We start from the raw sequence: 26019 nt of genomic DNA, 5'->3' as shown, positions 1-26019 counted from the left end.
CAGAGTGCGCTGATAATATTAGGGCCATGTCAGACACTGCGTCACAATTTGCAGAACATGAGGACGGAGAGCTTCATTCTGCGGGTGACGGTTCTGATCCAAACAAACTGGATTCAGATATTTCAAATTTTAAATTTAAGCTGGAAAACCTCTGTGTATTACTAGGGGAGGTGTTAGCGTCTCTGAATGATTGTAACACAGTTGCAATACCAGAGAAAATGTGTAGGTTGGATAAATATTTTGCGGTACCGGCGAGTACTGACGTTTTTCCTATACCTAAGAGACTTACTGAAATTGTTACTAAGGAGTGGGATAGACCCGGTGTGCCGTTCTCACCCCCTCCGATATTTAGAAAGATGTTTCCAATAGACGCCACCACACGGGACTTATGGCAAACGGTCCCTAAGGTGGAGGGAGCAGTTTCTACTTTAGCTAAGCGTACCACTATCCCGGTGGAGGATAGCTGTGCCTTTTCAGATCCAATGGATAAAAAGTTAGAGGGTTACCTTAAGAAAATGTTTGTTCAACAAGGTTTTATATTGCAACCTCTTGCATGCATTGCGCCTGTCACGGCTGCAGCAGCATTTTGGTTTGAGTCTCTGGAAGAGACACTTGAATCAGCTCCATTAGATGAGATTACACACGAGCTTAAAGCCCTTAAGTTAGCTAACTCATTTATTTCAGATGCCGTAGTACATTTAACTAAACTTACGGCTAAGAATTCCGGATTCGCCATTCAGGCACGCAGAGCACTGTGGCTAAAATCCTGGTCAGCTGACGTTACTTCTAAATCTAAATTGCTTAATATACCTTTCAAAGGGCAGACCTTATTCGGGCCCGGGTTGAAAGAAATTATCGCTGACATTACAGGAGGTAAAGGCCATGCCCTGCCTCAAGACAGAGCCAAACCTAAGGCTAGACAGTCTAATTTTCGTTCCTTTCGTAATTTCAAAGCAGGAGCAGCATCAACTTCCTCTGCACCAAAACAGGAAGGAGCTGTTGCTCGCTACAGACAAGGCTGGAGACCTAACCAGTCCTGGAACAAGGGCAAGCAGGCCAGGAAACCTGCTGCTGCCCCTAAGACAGCATGAATCGAGGGCCCCCGATCCGGGAACGGATCTAGTGGGGGGCAGACTTTCTCTCTTCGCCCAGGCTTGGGCAAGAGATGTCCAGGATCCCTGGGCGTTAGAGATCATATCTCAGGGATACCTTCTAGACTTCAAATTCTCTCCCCCAAGAGGGAGATTTCATCTGTCAAGGTTGTCAACAAACCAAATAAAGAAAGAGGCGTTTCTACGCTGCGTACAAGATCTTTTATTAATGGGAGTGATCCATCCGGTTCCGCGGTCGGAACAAGGACAAGGGTTTTACTCAAATCTGTTTGTGGTTCCCAAAAAAGAGGGAACTTTCAGGCCAATCTTGGATTTAAAGATCCTAAACAAATTCCTAAGAGTTCCATCGTTCAAAATGGAAACTATTCGGACAATTTTACCCATGATCCAAAAGGGTCAGTACATGACCACAGTGGATTTAAAGGATGCTTACCTTCACATACCGATTCACAAAGATCATTACCGGTATCTAAGGTTTGCCTTTCTAGACAGGCATTACCAGTTTGTAGCTCTTCCATTCGGATTGGCTACGGCTCCGAGAATCTTCACAAAGGTTCTGGGTGCTCTTCTGGCGGTACTAAGACCGCGAGGAATTGCGGTAGCTCCGTACCTAGACGACATTCTGATACAAGCTTCAAGCTTTCAAACTGCCAAGTCTCATACAGAGTTAGTACTGGCATTTCTAAGGTCGCATGGATGGAAGGTGAACGAAAAGAAGAGTTCTCTCTTTCCACTCACAAGAGTTCCCTTCTTGGGGACTCTTATAGATTCTGTAGAAATGAAGATTTACCTGACAGAAGACAGGTTAACAAAGCTTCAAAATGCATGCCGTGTCCTTCATTCCATTCAACACCCGTCAGTAGCTCAATGCATGGAGGTGATCGGCTTAATGGTAGCAGCAATGGACATAGTACCCTTTGCACGCCTACATCTCAGACCGCTGCAATTGTGCATGCTAAGTCAGTGGAATGGGGATTACTCAGACTTGTCCCCTACTCTGAATCTGGATCAAGAGACCAGAAATTCTCTTCTATGGTGGCTTTCTCGGCCACATCTGTCCAGGGGGATGCCATTCAGCAGGCCGGACTGGACAATTGTAACAACAGACGCCAGCCTACTAGGTTGGGGCGCTGTCTGGAATTCTCTGAAGGCTCAGGGACAATGGAATCAGGAGGAGAGTCTCCTACCAATAAACATTCTGGAATTGAGAGCAGTTCTCAATGCCCTTCTGGCTTGGCCCCAGTTAACAACTCGGGGGTTCATCAGGTTTCAGTCGGACAACATCACGACTGTAGCTTACATCAACCATCAGGGAGGGACAAGAAGCTCCCTAGCAATGATGGAAGTATCAAAGATAATTCGCTGGGCAGAGTCTCACTCTTGCCACCTTTCAGCAATCCACATCCCGGGAGTGGAGAACTGGGAGGCGGATTTCTTAAGTCGTCAGACTTTTCATCCGGGGGAGTGGGAACTTCATCCGGAGGTCTTTGCCCAAATACTTCGACGTTGGGACAAACCAGAGATAGATCTCATGGCGTCTCGACAGAACGCCAAGCTTCCTCGTTACGGGTCCAGATCCAGGGATCCGGGAGCGGTTCTGATAGATGCTTTGACAGCACCTTGGACCTTCGGGGTGGCTTATGTGTTTCCACCCTTCCCGATGCTTCCTCGATTGATTGCCAGAATCAAACAGGAGAGAGCATCAGTGATTCTAATAGCGCCTGCATGGCCACGCAGGACTTGGTATGCAGATCTAGTGGACATGTCATCCTGTCCACCTTGGTCGCTACCTCTGAAACAGGACCTTCTGATCCAGGGTCCCTTCAAACATCAAAATCTAATTTCTCTGAAGCTGACTGCTTGGAAATTGAACGCTTGATTTTATCAAAACGTGGTTTTTCTGAGTCAGTTATTGATACCTTAATACAGGCTAGGAAGCCTGTTACCAGAAAGATTTACCATAAGATATGGCGCAAATACTTATATTGGTGCGAATCCAAGAGTTACTCATGGAGTAAGGTTAGGATTCCGAGGATATTGTCTTTTCTACAAGAAGGTTTAGAAAAGGGTTTATCCGCTAGTTCCTTAAAGGGACAGATTTCAGCTCTGTCCATTCTTTTACACAAACGTTTGTCAGAAGTTCCGGACGTTCAAGCTTTTTGTCAGGCTTTAGCTAGGATCAAGCCTGTGTTTAAAACTGTTGCTCCACCATGGAGTTTGAACTTAGTTCTTAATGTTTTACAGGGGGTTCCGTTTGAACCCCTTCATTCCATTGATATCAAGTTGTTATCTTGGAAAGTTCTGTTTTTAATGGCGATTTCCTCGGCTCGAAGAGTCTCTGAGTTATCTGCCTTACATTGTGATTCTCCTTATCTGATTTTTCATTCAGACAAGGTAGTTCTGCGTACTAAACCTGGGTTCCTACCTAAGGTGGTCACTAACAGGAATATCAATCAAGAGATTGTGGTTCCATCTTTGTGTCCTAATCCTTCTTCGAAAAAGGAACGTCTGCTACACAATCTAGATGTAGTCCGTGCCCTGAAATTTTATCTACAGGCAACTAAGGATTTTCGACAAACGTCTTCCCTGTTTATCGTTTATTCTGGTCAGAGGAGAGGTCAAAAAGCTTCGGCTACCTCTCTCTCCTTTTGGCTTCGTAGCATAATACGGTTAGCCTATGAGACTGCTGGACAGCAGCCTCCTGAAAGAATTACAGCACATTCTACTAGAGCTGTGGCTTCCACTTGGGCCTTTAAGAATGAGGCTTCTGTTGAACAGATTTGCAAGGCTGCAACTTGGTCTTCTCTTCATACTTTTTTCCAAATTTTACAAATTTGACACTTTTGCTTCTTCGGAGGCTGTTTTTGGGAGAAAGGTTCTTCAGGCAGTGGTTCCTTCCGTATAAAGAGCCTGCCTGTCCCTCCCGTCATCCGTGTACTTTAGCTTTGGTATTGGTATCCCATAAGTAATGGATGATCCGTGGACTGGATACACTTAACAAGAGAAAACATAATTTATGCTTACCTGATAAATTTATTTCTCTTGTAGTGTATCCAGTCACCGGCCCGCCCTGTCACTTTAAGGCAGGTAATTTTTCCATTAAACTACAGTCACCACTGCACCCTATGGTTTTCCTTTCTCTCCATGTTTTCGGTCGAATGACTGGTAATGGCAGTTAGGGGAGGAGCTATATAGCAGCTCTGCTGGGTGAATCCTCTTGCACTTCCTGTTGGGGAGGAGTTAATATCCCATAAGTAATGGATGATCCGTGGACTGGATACACTACAAGAGAAATAAATTTATCAGGTAAGCATAAATTATGTTTTTCGCCAAACATCTAACCTGTTTGTCGTTTACTCTGGACAGAGGAGAGGTCAAAAGGCCTCGGCGACCTCTCTTTCTTTTTGGCTTCGGAGTATAATCCGTTTAGCCTATGAGACTGCTGGACAGCAGCCTCCTGAAAGGATTACAGCTCATTCCATTAGAGCTGTGGCTTCCACCTGGGCCTTTCAAAATGAGGCCTCTGTTGAACAGATTTGCAAGGCTGCGACTTGGTCTTCGCTTCATACTTTTTCCAAATTTTACAAATTTGATACTTTTGCTTCTTCGGAGGCTGTTTAAGTTCCTGCCTTGTCCCTCCCATCATCCGTGTACTTTAGCTTTGGTATTGGTATCCCACAAGTAATGGATGATCCGTGGACTGGATACACTTAACAAGAGAAAACATAATTTATGCTTACCTGATAAATTTATTTCTCTTGTAGTGTTTCCAGTCCACGGCCCGCCCTGTCCTTTTAAGGCAGGTCTAAATTTAATTAAACTTCAGTCACCACTGCACCCTATGGTTTCTCCTTTCTCGGCTTGTTTCGGTCGAATGACTGGATATGGCAGTGAGGGGAGGAGCTATATAGCAGCTCTGCTGTGGGTGATCCTCTTGCAACTTCCTGTTGGGAAGGAGAATATCCCACAAGTAATGTATGATCCATGGACTGGATACACTACAAGAGAAATAAATGTATCAGGTAAGCATAAATTATGTTTTTTTGTATAAAGCACAATTATTCCAATTCCTTGTTGATGCTTTCGCTCCTTTCTTATCACCCCACTTCTTGGCTATTCGTTAAACTGAATTGTGGGTGTGGTGGGGGGTGTATTTATAGGCATTTTGAGGTTTGGGAAACTTTGCCCCTCCTGGTAGGAATTTATATCCCATACATCACTAGCTCATGGACTCTTGCCAATATGAAAGAAATAAATTTATCAGGTAAATTATTGCATAAATTATGTTATATATATATATATATATATATATATATATATATATATATATATATATATATATATAAAAAAAAAATAAGCAGCCTTTTATTTTAGTACTGGCAGACTTTCTGTCAGTACTTAAGATAGGGATGACAATTCTGGGGTAGGGGAGGAAAGAGAGCTGTTTGAGAGGGGTCAGGGAGGGGATGTGTCAGGTGGGAGGCTGATCTCTACACTAAAGCTAAAATTAACCCTACAAGCTACCTAATTTACTCCACTGCTGGGCATAATAAAAGTGTGGTTCTAATTACCAAAAAGCAATGCCAAAGCCATATATGTCTGCTATTTTTGAACAAAGGGGATACCAGAGAAGCATTTACAACCATTTGTGCCATGATTGCACAAGCTGTTTGTAAATAATTTAAGTGTGAAACCTAAAATTGTGAAGAAGTTAAATAATTTTTTTTATTTGATCGCATTTGGTGGTGAAATGGTGGCATGAAATATACCAAAATGGGCCTATATCAATGCTTTGCGTTGTCTTCTAAAAAATATATAGTTTTGATAGGTAAATATTAAAAAAGGCTCTATTTCTGTTTAAATGTAGTGATGGAAAAAAATGTTAAAAATGCTCTAGTCTTTTGGGTAAGTTTTTGTCTGAAGTGCCCGGTCATTAAAGGGACAGTCAACACCAGAATGTTGTTTTAAAATATAGATAATCCCTTAATTATCAATTCCCCAGTTTTGCCAACACAGTTATAATTATACACGTTTTACCTCTGTAATTACCTTGTATTTAAGCCTCAGCAGACTGCCCCCTTATTTCAGTTCTTTTGACAGCCTTGCATTTTAGCCAATCGGAGCTGTCTCCATGGTAAATTTACGTGCATGAGCTCAATGTTATCTATATGAAACACGTGTACTAATACCCTCTAGTGATGAAAAAAAAATGCATTTAGATTAGAGGCAGCCTTCAAGGTCTAAGAAATTAGCATATGAACCTCCTAGGTTTAGCCTTCAACTTAGAATACCAAGAGAACAAAACAAAATTGATGATAAAAGCAAACATGAAAGTTTTTTTTGGACTTGACTGTCCCTTTAAGGGGTTAAGAAGCATGTCTTTACACCTATAATATCACCTATAACTGTGGATTTGCTTAGGTTCAATGGTGGCCATCACACCCATTTAATAAAATGAAAGTACATTTACAAATACATTTTTTGAGAGGGAATCTGCTATAATACTTTTTTGTCCCTTTTACCAGGAAGCTTAGAAAGGAAGGCACAGGGGATATGTGTGACAGATTTCAGAGACTGACAATATCGGATAATAAAGATCCCCGGATCCAGTATCTTGTTGAGCTTGAGGAGCTCTTCCACTTCCCGGCACAAGCTTTTGATACACAGAGGTTTAAAGAACAACTAAAACGAATGCCAGCAAGTATGTTGTTAAAAAGCTGTATGACCTGTCTCCATTGTAAAGTAATATTGTTCGGTTACTTACAAGAGTTGTATTATTTCTCAGATACCGTAGCATGTGTGCTAACGTTGGCAGACTCGCAACTAGGAAGCCCTGGTGACACCTTACTACTGACTAGGCTTGAGAAGGACAACCCTCCAGTTACTGTGCAGATACCGACTGCTCATCTGAAGGTGAGGGGATCTAGAGGCTTATGTATACAAGTCTTGTGTTTAACTGTCGGTATGTAACGTTGTGGGGAATAACCATTTCAGTTTGGTGTAAGTGATAACCTCATGTTACAGAATAAACATAACCACTTTTTTTTATATGTATGCAGTCTGTTCTTGTAATATGACATAAAATAGACTATAGTGATTACTAATCTCTTCTCTCAGGTGTCTCTGAGTGCTGCTCTACACGAATTTGACGAAATTCAGAAGCAGCAGAAAGCGATCAACAATTTAACTGACAAAAAAGAATGGTGGGATGGACGTATGGGGCTTGATGGTCGGATGAAGGTAAGAGAGAGAGTAATGGTTAATTAGTAATATTAAGTACTTTTTCCTGTTGGTCTTGTTTTCACTCACAGATATGAGGCCCTTATGTAGGCTGATGGACAGAAGCAGGGTTACCTCCCATTCCAGAATCATTTGGGTACCATCATGCGCAGGGTTGATTTCATTTAAATCCAAATTCATTTTAATCACAATTTAAATCACTAGTCAGTAAGATTTGATTTAAATCATGGTTTTCTACATAACGATTTCATTTTAAAAATATAGATTAATTATGAAATTATTGGAAGGTAAACTATCTCCAGTTTATTAGGTCAGCCATTCATATTTGATCAACTTTTTAGCTGTACTTTATTGGAAGGAGAAAATGTTTTACCTTTATACCAATGATCATTACGTTGTTGAAATCTATGCACTTCTGGGAGCCAGCTGCTGATTAGTAGCTGCACATATATGCCTCTTGTCGCTGGCTTATTCAATGTGTTCAGCTAGCTCCCAGTAGTGCATTGCTGCTCTTTCAGGATACCAAGAGAATGAGCACATTTGATTATAAAAGTAAACTGGGAAGTTGTTGTAAAGTTTAATGATTAAGTGCCCGATATCTAAAAATACTCTTTAAAAACAGGGGCATTTTCATTCATTAAATTTTACAATGAAGCTTCTTTAATATGTTTACCTTTCTTTATGGATAACATACTGGCAATCCTGCGCTCACTTCTCCTGCTGTAGTTAGCACAGCGATGACGAATCCGGCTTCCTCCAAAAGTATTTTCAAAAAGAAGCGTCATTGTAAAGTTTAAAGTTCCCCGGTTTTTAAGAGTATTTCTCTTGTTAGGTGTATCCAGTTCACGGATCATCCATTACTTGTGGGATATTCTCCTTCCCAACAGGAAGTTGCAAGATGATCATCCACAGCAGAGCTGCTATATAGCTCCTCCCCTAACTGCTATATCCAGTCATTCTCTTGCAAGCTCTCAACATAGCTGGAGGTAGTTAGAGGAAAGTGGTAAAATATAGTTAGTTTTTTTCTTCAATCAAAAGTTTGTTTTTAAATGGTACCGGAGTGTACTATTTTATCTCAAGCAGCATTTAGAAGAAGAATCTGCCTGCATTTTTCTATGATTTTAGCAGAAGTAACTAAGATCCACTGCCGTTCTCACATATGTCTGAGGAGTGAGGTAACTTCAGAGGGAGAATGGCGTGCAGGGTATCCTGCAATAAGGTATGTGCAGTTAACTTTTTCTATTGATGGAATTTGCTTGAAAATGCTGCTGATACCGGATTAATGTAAGTTAAAGCCTAAATACAGTGATTTAATAGCGACTAGTATCAGGCTTGCTATCAGAGGTATATACTCTGATTAATGTGCAATATAAAACGTTTGCTGGCATGTTTAATCGTTTTTATATATGCTTTGGTGATAACTTATTGGGGCCTAGTTTTTTCCACATGGCTGGCTTTATTTTTGCCTACAAACAGTTTCCTGAGGCTTTCCACTGTTATTGTATAAAAGTTACAGTTGGTGCAGTTAAAATTACAAACTGTGACATTCAGCTTCCCTCAGCAGTCCCCTGCATGCTATAGGACATCTCTGAAGGGCTCAAAAGGCTTCAAAAGTAGTTGCTGTGGCAGTTGTTATGACTGTTTAAAAAACATATTTTTCGTTTTGTTAATCTGTTTTTTGTATTAAGGGGTTAATCATCCATTTGCAAGTGGGTGCAATTCTCTGCTAACTTGTTAAATACACTGTAAAAATTTCGTTAGTTTAACTGCCTTTTTTCACTGTTATTTCAAATTTTGGCAAAATTTTTTCTCTTAAAGGCACAGTAACTTTTTTTTATATTGCTTATTAACTTGATTTAAAGTGTTTTCCAAGCTTGCTAGTCTAATAGCTAGTCTGTATAAACATGTCTGACATAGAGGAAACTCCTTGTTCATTATGTTTAAAAGCCATGGTGGAACCCCATGGGAGAATGTGTACTAAATGTATTGATTTCACTTTAAACAATAAAGATCAGCTGTTATCTTTAAAAGAATTATCACCAGAGGATTCTGACGAGGGGGAAGTTATGCCGACTAACTGTCCCCACGTGTTGGACCCTTTGACTCCCGCTCAAGGGACTCACGCTAAAAGGGCGCCAAGTACATCAAAGACGCCCATAGCGATTACTTTGCAGGACATGGCGGCAATCATGGATAATACCCTGTCAGCGGTATTAGCCAGACTGCCTGAATTCAGAGGAAAGCGCGATAGCTCTGGGGTTAGACGTAATACAGAGCGCGCAGATGTTTTAAGGCCCATGTCTGATACTGCGTCACAATATGCAGAAGCTGAGGAAGAGCTTCAGTCTGTGGGTGACGTCTCTGACTCGGGGAAACCTGATTCAGATATGTCTACTTTTAAATTTAAGCTTGAGAACCTCCGGGTGTTGCTTGGAGAGGTTTTAGCTGCTCTGAATGACTGTGACACAATTGCAGTGCCAGAGAAATTGTGTAGACTGAATAAATACTACGCAGTGCCGGTGTGTACTGACGTTTTTTCCAATACCTAAAAGGTTTACAGAAATTATTACTAAGGAGTGGGACAGACCCGGTGTGCCGTTTTCCCCCCCTCCTATTTTTAGAAAAATGTTTTCAATAGACGCCACCACACGGGACTTATGGCAGACGGTCCCTAAGGTGGAGGGAGCAGTTTCTACTTTAGCAAAGTGTACCACTATCCCTGTCGAGGACAGTTGTGCTTTTTCAGATCCAATGGATAAAAAATTATAAGGTTACCTTAAGAAAATGTTTATTCAACAAGGTTTTATCCTGCAGCCCCTTGCATGCATTGCTCCTGTCACTGCTACTGCGTTCTGGTTTGAGTCTCTGGAAGAGGCCTTTCAGACAGCTACTCCATTGACTGAAATACTTGACAAGCTTAGAACACTTAAGCTAGCTAATTCTTTTGTTTCTGATGCCATTGTTCATTTGACTAAACTAACGGCTAAGAATTCTGGATTCGCTATCCAGGCGCGTAGGGCGCTATGGCTTAAATCTTGGTCAGCTGATGTGACTTCAAAATCTAAATGACTTAACATTCCCTTCAAGGGGCAGACCCTATTCGGGCCTGGTTTGAAGGAAATTATTGCTGACATTACTGGAGGTAAGGGTCATACCCTTCCTCAGGACAGGTCCAAATCAAGGGCCAAACAGTCTAATTTTCGTGCCTTTCGAAACTTCAAGGCAGGTGCAGCATCAACTTCCTCTGCTACAAAACAAAAGGGAACTTTTGCGCAATCCAAGCCGGCCTGGAAATCTAACCAGGCCTGGAGCAAAGGCAAGCAGGCCAGAAAGCCTGCTGCTGCCTCCAAGACAGCATGAAGGAACGGCCCCCTATACGGCAACGGATCTAGTAGGGGGCAGACTTTCTCTCTTCGCCCAGGCGTGGGCAAGAGATGTTCAGGATCCCTGGGCGTTGGAGATCATATCTCAGGGATATCTTCTGGACTTCAAAGCTTCCCCCCCACAAGGGAGATTTTACCTTTCGAGATTATCTGTAAACCAGATAAAGAAAGAGGCATTCTTACGCTGTGTGCAAGACCTCCTAATAATCGGAGTGATCCATCCAGTTCCACAGATGGAACAAGGACAGGGATTTTATTCAAATCTGTGGTTCCCAAAAAAGAGGGAACCTTCAGACCAATTTTGGATCTAAAGATCTTAAACAAGTTCCTCAGAGTTCCATCGTTCAAAATGGAAACTATTCGGACAATCCTACCTATGATCCAGGAGGGTCAGTACATGACCACAGTGGATTTGAAGGATGCTTACCTTCACATACCGATTCGCAAAGATCATCATCGGTTCCTAAGGTTTGCCTTTCTAGACAGGCATTACCAGTTTGTGGCTCTTGCCTTCGGGTTAGCTACAGCCCCAAGAATTTTTACAAAGGTTCTGGGGTCTCTTCTGGCGGTCCTAAGACCACGGGGCATAGCAGTGGCCCCTTATCTAGACATCCTGATACAGGCGTCAAATTTCCAAATTGCCAAATCTCATAAGGACATAGTGTTGGCATTTTTGAGGTCGCATGGGTGGAAAGTGAACGAGGGGAAGAGTTCTCTATCACCCCTCACAAGGGTTTCCTTCCTAGGAACTCTGATAGATTCTGTAGAAATGAAAATTTACCTGACGGAGTCCAGGTTATCAAAGCTTCTAAATTCCTGCCGTGTTCTTCACTACATTCCGCGCCCTTCGGTGGCTCAGTGCATGGAAGTGATCGGCTTAATGGTAGCGGCGATGGACATAGTGCCATTTGCGCGCCTACATCTCAGACCGCTGCAATTATGCATGCTCAGTCAGTGGAATGGGGATTACACAGATTTGTCCCCTCTGCTAAATCTGGATCAAGAGACCAGAGATTCTCTTCTCTGGTGGCTATCTCGGGTCCATCTGTCCAAAGGTATGACCTTTCGCAGGCCAGATTGGACAATTGTAACAACAGATGCCAGCCTTCTAGGTTGGGGTGCAGTCTGGAATTCCCTGAAGGCTCAGGGATCGTGGACTCAGGAGGAGAAACTCCTCCCAATAAATATTCTGGAGTTAAGAGCAATATTCAATGCTCTTCTAGCTTGGCCTCAGTTAGCAACCCTGAGGTTCATCAGATTTCAGTCGGACAACATCACGACTGTGGCTTACATCAACCATCAAGGAGGGACCAGGAGCTCCCTAGCGATGTTAGAAGTCTCCAAGATAATTCGCTGGGCAGAGACTCACTCTTGCCATCTATCAGCAATCCATATCCCAGGTGTAGAGAACTGGGAGGCGGATTTTCTAAGTCGTCAGACTTTTCATCCGGGGGAGTGGGAACTCCATCCGGAGGTGTTTGCTCAATTGGTTCATCGTTGGGGCACACCAGAATTGGATCTCATGGCGTCTCGCCAGAACGCCAAGCTTCCTTGTTACGGATCCAGGTCCAGGGACCCAGAAGCGACGCTGATAGATGCTCTAGCAGCACCGTGGTTCTTCAAACTGGCTTATGTGTTTCCACCGTTTCCTCTGCTCCCTCGACTGATTGCCAAAATCAAACAGGAGAGAGCATCGGTGATCTTGATCGTGCCTGCGTGGCCACGCAGGACCTGGTATGCAGACCTGGTGGACATGTCATCCTTTCCACCTTGGCCTCTGCCTCTGAGACAAGACCTTCTACTACAAGGTCCTTTCAATCATCCAAATCTAATTTCTCTGAGACTGACTGCCTGGAGATTGAACGCTTGATTTTATCAAGGCGTGGCTTCTCCGAGTCAGTCATTGATACCTTAATACAGGCACGAAAGCCTGTAACCAGGAAAATCTACCATAAGATATGGCGCAAATATCTTCATTGGTGTGAATCCAAGAATTACTCATGGAGTAAGGTTAGGATTCCTAGGATATTGTCCTTTCTCCAAGAGGGTTTGGATAAAGATTTATCAGCTAGTTCTTTAAAGGGACAGATTTCTGGTCTGTCTATCCTTTTGCACAAGCGTCTGGCAGAGGTTCCAGACGTCCAGGCATTTTGTCAGGCTTTGGTTAGAATTAAGCCTGTGTTTAAACCTGTTGCGCCTCCATGGAGCTTAAACTTGGTTCTTAAGGTTCTTCAAGGAGTTCCGTTTGAACCCCTTCATTCCATTGATATCAAACTTTTATCTTGGAAAGTTCTGTTTTTGATGGCTATTTCCTCGGCTCGTAGAGTCTCTGAGTTATCAGCTTTACAATGTGATTCTCCTTATATGATTTTCCATACAGATAAAGTAGTTCTGCGTACAAAACCTGGGTTTTTACCTAAGGTAGTTTCCAACAAGAATATCAATCAAGAGATTGTTGTTCCATCATTGTGTCCTAATCCTTCTTCAAAGAAGGAACGTCTTTTACATAATTTGGACGTAGTCCGTGCTTTAAAGTTTTACTTACAAGCGACTAAAGATTTCTTTCATGTAATTAGCAAGAGTCCATGAGCTAGTGACGTATGGGATATACATTCCTACCAGGAGGGGCAAAGTTTCCCAAACCTCAAAATGCCTATAAATACATCCCTCACCACACCCACAAATCAGTTTTACAAACTTTGCCTCCTATGGAGGTGGTGAAGTAAGTTTGTGCTAGATTCTACGTTGATATGCGCTCCGCAGCAGGTTGGAGCCCGGTTTTCCTCTCAGCGTGCAGTGAATTTCAGAGGGATGTGAGGAGAGTATTGCCTATTTGAATTCAATTATCTCCTTCTACGGGGTCTATTTCATAGGTTCTCTGTTATCGGTCGTAGAGATTCATCTCTTACCTCCCTTTTCAGATCGACGATATACTCTTATATATACCATTACCTCTACTGATTCTCGTTTCAGTACTGGTTTGGCTTTCTACTACATGTAGATGAGTGTCCTGGGGTAAGTAAGTCTTATTTTCTGTGACACTCTAAGCTATGGTTGGGCACTTTTATATAAAGTTCTAAATATATGTATTCAAACATTTATTTGCCTTGACTCAGGATGTTCAAACATTCCTTATTTCAGACAGTCAGTTTCATATTTGGGATAATGCATATGAATAATCAAATTTTTTCTTACCTTAAAATTTGACTTTTTCCCTGTGGGCTGTTAGGCTCGCGGGGGCTGAAAATGCTTCATTTTATTGCGTCATTCTTGGCGCAGACTTTTTTGGCGCAAAAAATGTTTGTTTCCGGCGTCATACATGTCGCCGGAAGTTGCATCATTTTTGACGTTTTTTTGCTCCAAAAGTGTCGGCGTTCCGGATGTGGCGTCATTTTTGGCGCCAAAAGCATTTAGGCGCCAAATAATGTGGGCGTCTTTTTTGGCGCTAAAAAATATGTGCGTCACTATTGTCTCCACATTATTTAAGTCTCATTATTTATTACTTCTGGTTGCTAGAAGCTTGTTCACTGGCATTTTTTCCCATTCCTGAAACTGTCATTTAAGGAATTTGATCAATTTTGCTTTATATGTTGTTTTTTCTATTACATATTGCAAGATGTCCCAGATTGACACTGAGTCAGAAGATACTTCTGGAAAAACGCTGCCTGGTGCTGGATCTACCAAAGTTAAGTGTATCTGTTGTAAACTTGTGGTATCTGTTCCTCCAGCTGTTGTTTGTAATGAATGTCATGACAAACTTGTTAATGCAGATAATATTTCCTTTAGTAATGTTACATTACCTGTTGCTGTTCCGTCAACATCTAATACTCAGAGTGTTCCTGTTAACATAAGAGATTTTGTTTCTAAATCCATTAAGAAGGCTATGTCTGTTATTCCTCCTTCTAGTAAACGTAAAAGGTCTTTTAAAACTTCTCATTTTTCAGATGAATTTTTAAATGAACATCATCATTCTGATTCTGATAATGGTTCCTCTGGTTCAGAGGATTCTGTCTCAGAGGTTGATGCTGATAAATCTTCATATTTATTCAAAATGGAATTTATTCGTTCTTTACTTAAAGAAGTTTTAATTGCATTAGAAATAGGGGATTCTGGTCCTCTTGATACTAAATTTAAACATTTAAATAAGGTTTTTAAATCTCCTGTAGTTATTCCAGAAGTTTTTCCTGTCCCTGATGCTATTTCTGAAGTAATCTCCAGGGAATGGAATAATTTGGGTAATTCATTTACTCCTTCTAAACGTTTTAAGCAATTATATCCTGTGCCATCTGACAGATTAGAGTTTTGGGACAAAATCCCTAAAGTTGATGGGGCTATCTCTACTCTTGCTAAACGTACTACTATTCCTACGGCAGATAGTACTTCCTTTAAGGATCCTTTAGATAAGAAGATTGAATCCTTTCTAAGAAAAGCTTACTTATGTTCAGGTAATCTTCTTAGACCTGCTATATCTTTAGCGGATGTTGCTGCAGCTTCAACTTTTTGGTTAGAAGCTTTAGCACAACAAGTAACAGATCATAATTCTCATAGCATTGTTAATCTTCTTCAACATGCTAATAACTTTATTTGTGATGCCATCTTTGATATCATTAGAGTTGATGTCAGGTATATGTCTCTAGCTATTTTAGCTAGAAGAGCTTTATGGCTTAAAACTTGGAATGCTGATATGTCTTCTAAGTCAACTTTGCTTTCCCTTTTTTTCCAGGGTAATAAATTATTTGGTTCTCAGTTGGATTCTATTATCTCAACTGTTACTGGAGGGAAAGGAACTTTTTTACCACAGGATAAAAAATCTAAAAGTAAATTTAGGTCTAATTATCGTTTTCCTTCCTTTCGTCACAATAAGGAACAAAAGCCTGATCCTTCACCCACAGGAGCGGTATCAGTTTGGAAACCATCTCCAGTCTGGAATAAATCCAAGCCTTTTAGAAAACCAAAGCCAGCTCCCAAGTCCACATGAAGGTGCGGCCCTCATTCCAGCCCAGCTGGTAGGGGGCAGATTACGATTTTTCAAAGAAATTTGGATCAATTCAATTCACAATCTTTGGATTCAGAACATTGTTTCAGAAGGGTACAGAATTGGCTTCAAGATAAGGCCTCCTGCAAAGAGATTTTTTTTGTTCCCGTGTCCCAGTAAATCCAGTGAAAGCTCAAGCATTTCTGAATTGTGTTTCAGATCTAGAGTTGGCTGGAGTAATTATGCCAGTTCCAGTTCTGGAACAGGGGCTGGGGTTTTATTCAAATCTCTTCATTGTACCAAAGAAGGAGAATTCCTTCAGACCAGTTCTGGATCTAAAAATATTGAATCGTTATGTAAGGATACCAACATTCAAAATGGTAACTATAAGGACTATCCTGCCTTTTGTCCACAATAGATTTACAGGATGCATATCTGCATATTCCGATTCATCCAGATCACTATCAGTTTCTGAGATTCTCTTTCCTAGACAAGCATTACCAGTTTGTGGCTCTGCCGTTTGGCCTAGCAACAGCTCCAAGAATTTTTACAAAGGTTCTCGGTGCCCTTCTGTCTGTAATCAGAGAACAGGGTATTGTGGTATTTTCTTATTTGGACGATATCTTGGTACTTGCTCAGTCTTCACATTTAGCAGAATCTCATACGAATCCACTTGTGTTGTTTCTTCAAAATCATGGTTGGAGGATCAATTTACCGAAAAGTTCATTGATTCCTCAGACAAGGGTAACCTTTTTAGGTTTCCAGATAGATTCAGTGTCCATGACTCTGTCTCTGACAGACAAGAGACGTCTAAAATTGATCTCAGCTTGTCGAAACTTTCAATCACAATCATTCCCTTCGGTAGCCTTATGCATGGAAATTCTAGGTCTTATGACTGCTGCATCGGACGCGATCCCCTTTGCTCGTTTTCACATGCGACCTCTTCAGCTCTGTATGCTGAACCAGTGGTGCAGGGATTACACAAAAATATCTCAATTAATATCTTTAAAACCGATTGTACGACACTCTCTGACGTGGTGGACAGATCACCATCGTTTAGTTCAGGGGGCTTCTTTTGTTCTTCCCACCTGGACTGTAATTTCAACAGATGCAAGTCTGACAGGTTGGGGAGCTGTTTGGGGGTCTCTGACAGCACAAGGGGTTTGGGAATCTCAGGAGGTGAGATTACCAATCAATATTTTGGAACTCCGTGCAATTTTCAGAGCTCTTCAGTCATGGCCTCTTCTAAAGAGAGAATCGTTCATTTGTTTTCAGACAGACAATGTCACAACTGTGGCATACATCAATCATCAAGGAGGGACTCACAGTCCTCTGGCTATGAAAGAAGTATCTCGAATACTGGTATGGGCGGAATCCAGCTCCTGTCTAGTTTCTGCGGTTCATATCCCAGGTATAGACAATTGGGAAGCGGATTATCTCAGTCGCCAAACGTTACATCCGGGCGAATGGTCTCTTCACCCAGAGGTATTTCTTCAGATTTTTCAAATGTGGGGACTTCCAGAAATAGATCTGATGGCTTCTCATCTAAACAAGAAACTTCCCAGGTATCTGTCCAGATCCAGGGATCCTCAGGCGGAAGCAGTGGATGCATTGTCACTTCCTTGGAAGTATCATCCTGCCTATCTCTTTCCGCCTCTAGTTCTTCTTCCAAGAGTAATCTCCAAGATTCTGAAGGAATGCTTGTTTGTTCTGCTGGTGGCTCCAGCATGGCCTCACAGGTTTTGGTATGCGGATCTTGTCCGGATGGCCTCTTGCCAGCCGTGGACTCTTCCGTTAAGACCAGACCTTCTGTCGCAAGGTCCTTTTCTCCAACATTGGTGTGTCTGGTCCACGGCGTCATCCTTACTTGTGGGATATCTCTTCCCCAACAGGAAATGGCAAAGAGTCCCAGCAAAGCTGGCCATATAGTCCCTCCTAGGCTCCGCCCACCCCAGTCATTCTCTTTGCCGTTGCACAGGCAACATCTCCACGGAGATGGTTAAGAGTTTTTTGGTGTTTAAATGTAGTTTTTTTATTCTTCTATCAAGTGTTTGTTATTTTAAAATAGTGCTGGTATGTACTATTTACTCTGAAACAGAAAAGGATGAAGATTTCTGTTTGTGAGAGGAAGATGATTTTAGCAGACAGTAACTAAAATCGATTGCTGTTTCCACATAGGACTGTTGAGATGAAGTAACTTCAGTTGGGGGAAACAGCAGACTTTTCTGCTTAAGGTATGACTAGCCATATTTCTAACAAGACCATGTAATGCTGGAAGGCTGTAATTTCCCCTCATGGGGACCGGTAAGCCATTTTCTTAGTCAAACAAACAGAGTAAAGGGCTTAATATGGGCTATAAAACTGGTAGACACTTTTATGGGCTAAATCGATTGCTTTATTTGGGCATTTTATTCATGTTTATGCTGATATTTCACATTTATAAACTTGGGGAACGTTTATTAAACGGCAGGCACTATGTTAGATACCTTTTCCAGTCAGGGGGCCTTCCTAGTTGTAGGCTGAGCCTCATTTTCGCGCCATTACTGCGCAGTTGTTTTTTGAGAGCAGGACATGCAGATGCATGTGTGAGGATCTGAAAGTTGCTGGAAAAGTTTCTAGAAGGCGTCACTTGGTATCGTATTCCCCTCTGGGCTTGGTTAGGTCTCAGCAAAGGCTATAGCTGGGACTGTATAGGGGTTAAATTTGTAAACGGCTCCGTTATTTTAAGGGTTAAAGCTCTGAAATTTGGTGTGCAATACTCTTAATGCTTTAAGACACTGTGGTGAAATTTTGGTAATTTTTGAACAATTCCTTCATACTTTTTCACATATTCAGTAATAAAGTGTTTTCTGTTTAAAATTTAAAGAGACAGTAACGGTTTTGTTTTAAAACGTTTTTTTGTGCTTTATTGACAAGTTTAAGCCTGTTTAACATGTCTGTGCCTTCGGATAAGCTATGTTCTATATGTATGAAAGCCAATGTGTCTCCCCATTTAAATTTGTGTGATAATTGTGCCATAGCGTCCAAACATAGTAAGGACAGTACTGCCACATATAATGAAATTGCCCAAGATGATTCCTCAGATGAGGGGAGTAAACATACTACATCATCCCCTACTGTGTCTACACCAGTTTTGCCCACGCAGGAGGCCCCTAGTACATCTAGCGCGCCAATGCTTATTACCATGCAACAATTGACGGCTGTAATGGATAACTCCATAGCAAATATTTTATCCAAAATGCCTACATATCAGAGAAAGCGCGATTGCTCTGTTTTAAACACTGAAGAGCAGGAGGGCGCTGATGATAATTGTTCTGTCATACCCTCACACCAATCTGAAGTGGCCATGAGGGAGGTTTTGTCAGATGGGGAAATTTCAGATTCAGGAAAAATTTCTCAACAAGCTGAACCTGATGTTGTGACATTTAAATTTAAATTAGAACATCTCCGTGCACTGCTTAAGGAGGTGTTATCTACTCTGGATGATTGTGACAACTTGGTCATTCCAGAGAAATTATGCAAGATGGACAAGTTCCTAGAGGTTCCGGTGCACCCCGACGCTTTTCCTATACCCAAGCGGGTGGCGGACATAGTGAATAAGGAGTGGGATAAGCCCGGCATACCTTTTGGTTCTCCCCCTCTATATTTAAGAAATTATTTCCTATGGTCGACCCCAGAAAGGACTTAAGGCAGACAGTCCCTAAGGTCGAGGGGGCAGTTTCTACTCTAAACAAACACACTACTATTCCTATCGAGGATAGTTGTGCTTTCAAAGATCCTATGGATAAAAAATTGGAAGGTTTGCTTAAAAAGATTTTTGTACAGCAAGGTTACCTTCTACAACCTATTTCGTGCATTGTTCCTGTCACTACAGCAGCGTGGTTCTGGTTCGAGGAACTAGAAAACTCGCTTAGTAGAGAGACTCCATATGAGGAGGTTATGGACAGAGTTCACGCACTTAAGTTGGCTAACTCTTTTATTTTAGATGCCGCTTTGCAATTAGCTAGATTAGCTGCGAAAAATTCAGGGTTTGCAATCGTGGCACGCAGAGCGCTTTGGCTAAAGTCTTGGTCAGCGGATGTGTCATCCAAGACAAAATTGCTTAACATCCCTTTCAAAGGTAAAACTCTATTTGGACCAGAATTGAAAGAGATTATTTCAGACATCACTGGGGGAAAGGGCCACGCCCTTCCACAAGATAGGCCTTTCAAGGCCAAGAATAAGTCTAATTTTCGTTCCTTTCGCAATTTCAGGAACGGACCGGCCTCTAATTCTGCATCCTCTAAGCAAGAGGGTAATGCCTCACAACCCAAACCAGCCTGGAAACCGATGCAAGGCTGGAACAAGGGTAAGCAGGCCAAGAAGCCTGCTGCTGCTAACAAAACAGCATGAAGGAGTAGCCCCCGATCCGGGATCGGATCTAGTAGGGGGCAGACTCTCTCTCTTTGCTCAGGCTTGGGCAAGAGATGTTCAGCATCCCTGGGCGCTAGAAATAGTTTCTCAGGGTTATCTCCTGGAATTCAGGGAACTACCCCCAAGGGGAAGGTTCCACATGTCTCACTTATCCTCAAACCAAATAAAGAGACAGGCGTTCTTACATTGTGTAGAAGACCTGTTAAAGATGGGAGTGATACACCCAGTTCCAATAAAGGAACAGGGAATGGGATTTTATTCCAATCTGTTCGTAGTTCCCAAAAAAGAGGGAACTTTCAGACCAATTTTGGATTTGAAGATCCTAAACAAATTTCTCAGGGTACCATCGTTCAAGATGGAAACCATTCGAACGATTCTACCCACTATCCAGGAAGGTCAATTTATGACTACCGTGGATCTAAAGGATGCGTACCTACATATTCCTATCCACAAAGAACATCATCAGTTCCTAAGGTTCGCCTTTCTGGACAAACATTACCAGTTTGTGGCCCTCCCATTCGGGTTAGCCACTGCTCTAAGGATTTTCACAAAAGTACTAGGTTCCCTTCTAGCGGTTCTAAGACCGAGGGGCATTGCAGTAGTACCTTACTTGGACAACATTCTAATACAAGCGTCATCCCTATCAAAGGCAAAGGCTCATACAGACATCGTTCTGGCCTTTCTCAGATCTCACGGATGGAAGGTGAACATAGAAAAGAGTTCTCTGTCTCCGTCAACAAGAGTTCCCTTCTTGGGAACAATAATAGATTCCTTAGAAATGAGGATTTTTCTGACAGAGGTCAGAAAGTCAAAGCTTCTAAGCACTTGTCAAGTTCTTCATTCTGTTCCACGTCCTTCCATAGCGCAGTGCATGAAAGTAGTAGGGTTGATGGTTGCAGCAATGGACATAGTTCCTTTTGCACGAATTCATCTAAGACCATTACAATTGTGCATGCTCAAACAGTGGAATGGGGACTATACAGACTTGTCTCCAATGATTCAAGTAGATCAGAAGACCAGAGATTCACTCCGTTGGTGGCTGACCCTGGACCATCTGTCCCAGGGAATGAGCTTCCGCAGACCAGAGTGGGTCATTGTCACGACCGACGCCAGTCTAGTGGGCTGGAGCGCGGTCTGGGAATCCCTGAAAGCTCAGGGTCTATGGTCTCGGGAAGAGTCTCTTCTCCCGATAAACATTCTGGAACTGAGAGCGATATTCAATGCTCTCAGGGCTTGGCCTCAACTAGCAAAGGCCAGATTCATAAGGTTCCAATCAGACAACATGACGACCGTTGCGTATATCAATCATCAGGGGGGAACAAGGAGTTCCCTGGCGATGAAAGAAGTGACCAAAATAATTCAATGGGCGGAGGATCACTCCTGCCACCTGTCTGCGATCCACATCACAGGTGTGCAAAACTGGGAGGCGGATTTTCTGAGTCGTCAGACATTCCATCCGGGGGAGTGGGAACTCCATCCGGAGATCTTTGCCCAAATAACTCAATTATGGGGCATTCCAGACATGGATCTGATGGCGTCTCGTCAGAACTTCAAGGTTCCTTGCTACGGGTCCAGATCCAGGGATTCCAAGGCGACTCTAGTAGATGCACTAGTAGCACCTTGGACCTTCAACCTAGCTTATGTATTTCCACCGTTTCCTCTCATTCCCAGGCTGGTAGCCAGGATCAATCAGGAGAGGGCCTCTGTGATCTTGATAGCTCCTGCGTGGCCACGCAGGACTTGGTATGCAGACCTGGTGAATATGTCATCGGTTCCACCATGGAAGCTACCTTTGAGACAGGACCTTCTTGTTCAGGGTCCATTCGAACATCCAAATCTGGTCTCCCTCCAGCTGACGGCTTGGAGATTGAACACTTGATTCTATCGAAGCGTGGGTTTTCAGATTCTGTGATAGATACTCTGGTTCAGGCCAGAAAACCGGTAACTAGAAAGATTTACCATAAGATATGGAAAATATATATCTGTTGGTGTGAATCCAAAGGATTCCCATGGAATAAGATAAAAATTCCTAAGATTCTCTCCTTTCTACAAGAAGGTTTGGAGAAAGGATTTTCTGCAAGTTCTCTAAAGGGACAGATCTCTGCTTTATCTGTCTTACTACACAAAAGACTGGCAGCTGTGCCAGATGTTCAAGCATTTGTTCAGGCTCTGGTTAGGATCAAGCCTGTTTACTGACCTTTGACTCCTCCCTGGAGTCTAAATCTAGTTCTTTCAGTTCTTCAAGGGGTTCCGTTTGAACCTTTACATTCCATAGATATTAAGTTACTATCTTGGAAAGTTTTGTTTTTGGTTGCAATTTCTTCTGCTAGAAGAGTTTCAGAGTTATCTGCTCTGCAGTGTTCTCCGCCCTATCTGGTGTTCCATGCAGATAAGGTGGTTTTGCGTACTAAGCCTGGTTTTCTTCCAAAGGTTGTTTCTAACAAAAATATTAACCAGGAGATAGTTGTACCTTCTTTATGTCCGAATCCAGTTTCAAAGAAGGAACGTTTGTTACACAATTTGGACGTAGTCCGTGCTCTAAAATTCTATTTAGAGGCTACAAAAGATTTCAGACAAACATCTTCTTTGTTTGTTGTTTATTCTGGTAAAAGGAGAGGTCAAAAAGCGACTTCTACCTCTCTTTCCTTTTGGCTTAAAAGCATCATCCGATTGGCTTATGAGACTGCCGGACGGCAGCCTCCTGAAAGAATCACAGCTCACTCCACTAGGGCTGTGGCTTCCACATGGGCCTTCAAGAACGAGGCTTCTGTTGACCAGATATGTAAGGCAGCGACTTGGTCTTCACTGCACACTTTTGCCAAATTTTACAAATTTGATACTTTTGCTTCTTCGGAGGCTATTTTTGGGAGAAAGGTTTTGCAAGCCGTGGTGCCTTCCGTTTAGGTAACCTGATTTGCTCCCTCCCTTCATCCGTGTCCTAAAGCTTTGGTATTGGTTCCCACAAGTAAGGATGACGCCGTGGACCGGACACACCGTTGGAGAAAGTAATTTATCAGGTAAGCATAAATTCTGTTTTCTCCAACATTGGTGTGTCCGGTCCACGGCCCGCCCTGGTTTTTTAATCAGGTCTGATGAATTATTTTCTCTAACTACAGTCACCACGGTACCATATGGTTTCTCCTATATATTTCCTCCTGTCCGTCGGTCGAATGACTGGGGTGGGCGGAGCCTAGGAGGGACTATATGGCCAGCTTTGCTGGGACTCTTTGCGATTTCCTGTTGGGGAAGAGATATCCCACAAGTAAGGATGACGCCGTGGACCGGACACACCGTTGGAGAAAGTAATTTATCAGGTAAGCATAAATTCTGTTTTTTCCATCAGGATCTCAAATCCTTAAATTTAAAGGTATGGAGATTGAACGCTTGATTCTTAGTCAAAGAGGTTTCTCTGACTCTGTGATTAATACTATGTTACAGGCTCGTAAATCTGTATCTAGAAAGATATATTATAGAGTCTGGAAGACTTACATTTCTTGGTGTCTTTCTCATCATTTTTCCTGGCATTCTTTTAGAATTCCGAGAATTTTACAGTTTCTTCAGGATGGTTTGGATAAAGGTTTGTCTGCAAGTTCCTTGAAAGGACAAATCTCTGCTCTTTCTGTTCTTTTTCACAGAAAGATTGCTAATCTTCCTGATATTCATTGTTTTGTACAAGCTTTGGTTCGTATAAAACCTGTCATTAAGTCCATCTCTCCTCCTTGGAGTTTGAATTTGGTTCTGGGAGCTCTTCAAGCTCCTCCGTTTGAACCTATGCATTCTTTGGACATTAAATTACTTTCTTGGAAAGTTTTGTTTCTTTTGGCCATCTCTTCTGCTAGAAGAGTTTCTGAATTATCTGCTCTTTCTTGTGAGTCTCCTTTTCTGATTTTTCATCAGGATAAGGCGGTGTTGCGAACTTCTTTAGTAGAGAAATTGTGGTTCCTTCATTGTGTCCTAATCCTAAGAATTCTAAGGAGAGATCATTGCATTCTTTGGATGTAGTTAGAGCTTTGAAATATTATGTTGAAGCTACTAAGAATTTCCGAAAGACTTCTAGTCTATTTGTTATCTTTTCCGGTTCTAGGAAAGGTCAGAAGGCCTCTGCCATTTATTTGGCATCTTGGTTAAAATCTTTAATTCATCATGCTTATGTCGAGTCGGGTAAAACTCCGCCTCAAAGGATTACAGCTCATTCTACTAGGTCAGTTTCTACTTCCTGGGCGTTTAGGAATGAAGCTTCGGTTGATCAGATTTGCAAAGCAGCAACTTGGTCTTCTTTGCATACTTTTACTAAATTCTACCATTTTGATGTGTTTTCTTCTTCTGAAGCAGTTTTTGGTAGAAAAGTACTTCAGGCAGCTGTTTCAGTTTGATTCTTCTGCTTATAATTTCAGTTTTTTTCATTATAAGATTTAAACTTTATTTTGGGTGTAGATTATTTTCAGCAGAATTGGCTGTCTTTATTTTATCCCTCCCTCTCTAGTGACTCTTGTGTGGAAGATCCACATCTTGGGTAGTCATTATCCCATACGTCACTAGCTCATGGACTCTTGCTAATTACATGAAAGAAAACATAATTTATGTAAGAACTTACCTGATAAATTCATTTCTTTCATATTAGCAAGAGTCCATGAGGCCCACCCTTTTTGTGGTGGTTATGATTTTTTTGTATAAAGCACAATTATTCCAATTCCTTATTTTTTATGCTTTCGCACTTTTTTCTTATCACCCCACTTCTTGGCTATGCGTTAAACTGATTTGTGGGTGTGGTGAGGGGTGTATTTATAGGCATTTTGAGGTTTGGGAAACTTTGCCCCTCCTGGTAGGAATGTATATCCCATATGTCACTAGCTCATGGACTCTTGCTAATATGAAAGAAATGAATTTATCAGGTAAGTTCTTACATAAATTATGTTTTTCGTCAAACATCTTCCCTGTTTGTTGTTTACTCTGGACAGAGGAGAGGTCAAAAGGCTTCGGCAACCTCTCTTTCTTTTTGGCTTCGGAGCGTAATACGCTTAGCCTATGAGACTGCTGGACAGCAGCCCCCTGAAAAGATTACATCTCATTCTACTAGAGCTGTGGCTTCCACCTGGGCCTTTAAAAATGAGGCTTCTGTTGAACAGATTTGCAAAGCGGCGACTTGGTCTTCACTTCATACCTTTTCAAAATTTTACAAATTTGATACTTTTGCTTCTTCGGAGGCTATTTTTGGGAGAAAGGTTCTACAGGCAGTGGTCCCTTCCGTTTAAGTACCTGCCTTGTCCCTCCCTTCATCCGTGTACTTTAGCTTTGGTATTGGTATCCCACAAGTAATGGATGATCCGTGGACTGGATACACCTAACAAGAGAAAACATAATTTATGCTTACCTGATAAATTTATTTCTCTAGTGGTGTATCCAGTCCACGGCCCGCCCTGTCCTTTTAAGGCAGGTCTAAATTTTAAATTACAGTCACCACTGCACCCTATGGTTTCTCCTTTCTCGGCTAGTTTCTGTCAAATGACTGGATATGGCAGTTAGGGGAGGAGCTATATAGCAGCTCTGCTGTGGGTGATCCTCTTGCAACTTCCTGTTGGGAAGGAGTATATCCCACAAGTAATGGATGATCCGTGTACTGGATACACCACAAGAGAAATAAATTTATCAGGTAAGCATAAATTATGTTTTTTAGATATCGGGCACCTATTCATTAAACTTTACAATCACTTTAATATTGTATGCTCTATCTGAAACCTAAAATAAAAAATGTGGTTTATGCACTTTTATTTCTCAAGTTTTTGTCTTTATTTTCTTCATAAATGGAGAGTCCACAGCTGCATTCATTACTTTTGGAAAAACAATACCCAAGCTATGGAGGACTTTAGTTAGCTTGGCAGTCATGACCCTGGTTGCA

General features: G+C 42.0%; 1 protein-coding gene across 1 annotated transcript in view; it reads left to right on the top strand.

Moving 5' to 3' along the window:
- Nucleotides 1-26019, top strand: part of ESPL1 (extra spindle pole bodies like 1, separase) — an 810416-nt gene that overhangs the window by 599012 nt on the left and 185385 nt on the right. The window contains exons 22-24 of the mRNA XM_053708312.1: nt 6638-6813; nt 6898-7025; nt 7230-7352. Coding sequence (XP_053564287.1) covers nt 6638-6813; nt 6898-7025; nt 7230-7352 — 427 coding nt within the window. The remainder of the gene's footprint in view (nt 1-6637; nt 6814-6897; nt 7026-7229; nt 7353-26019) is intronic.

The sequence above is a fragment of the Bombina bombina genome, chromosome 3, assembly GCF_027579735.1.
Source record: "Bombina bombina isolate aBomBom1 chromosome 3, aBomBom1.pri, whole genome shotgun sequence".
Classification (NCBI taxonomy): domain Eukaryota; kingdom Metazoa; phylum Chordata; class Amphibia; order Anura; family Bombinatoridae; genus Bombina; species Bombina bombina.
The sequence above is the reverse complement of the archived record's forward strand: the minus strand, read 5'-3'. Positions and strand labels throughout refer to the sequence as shown.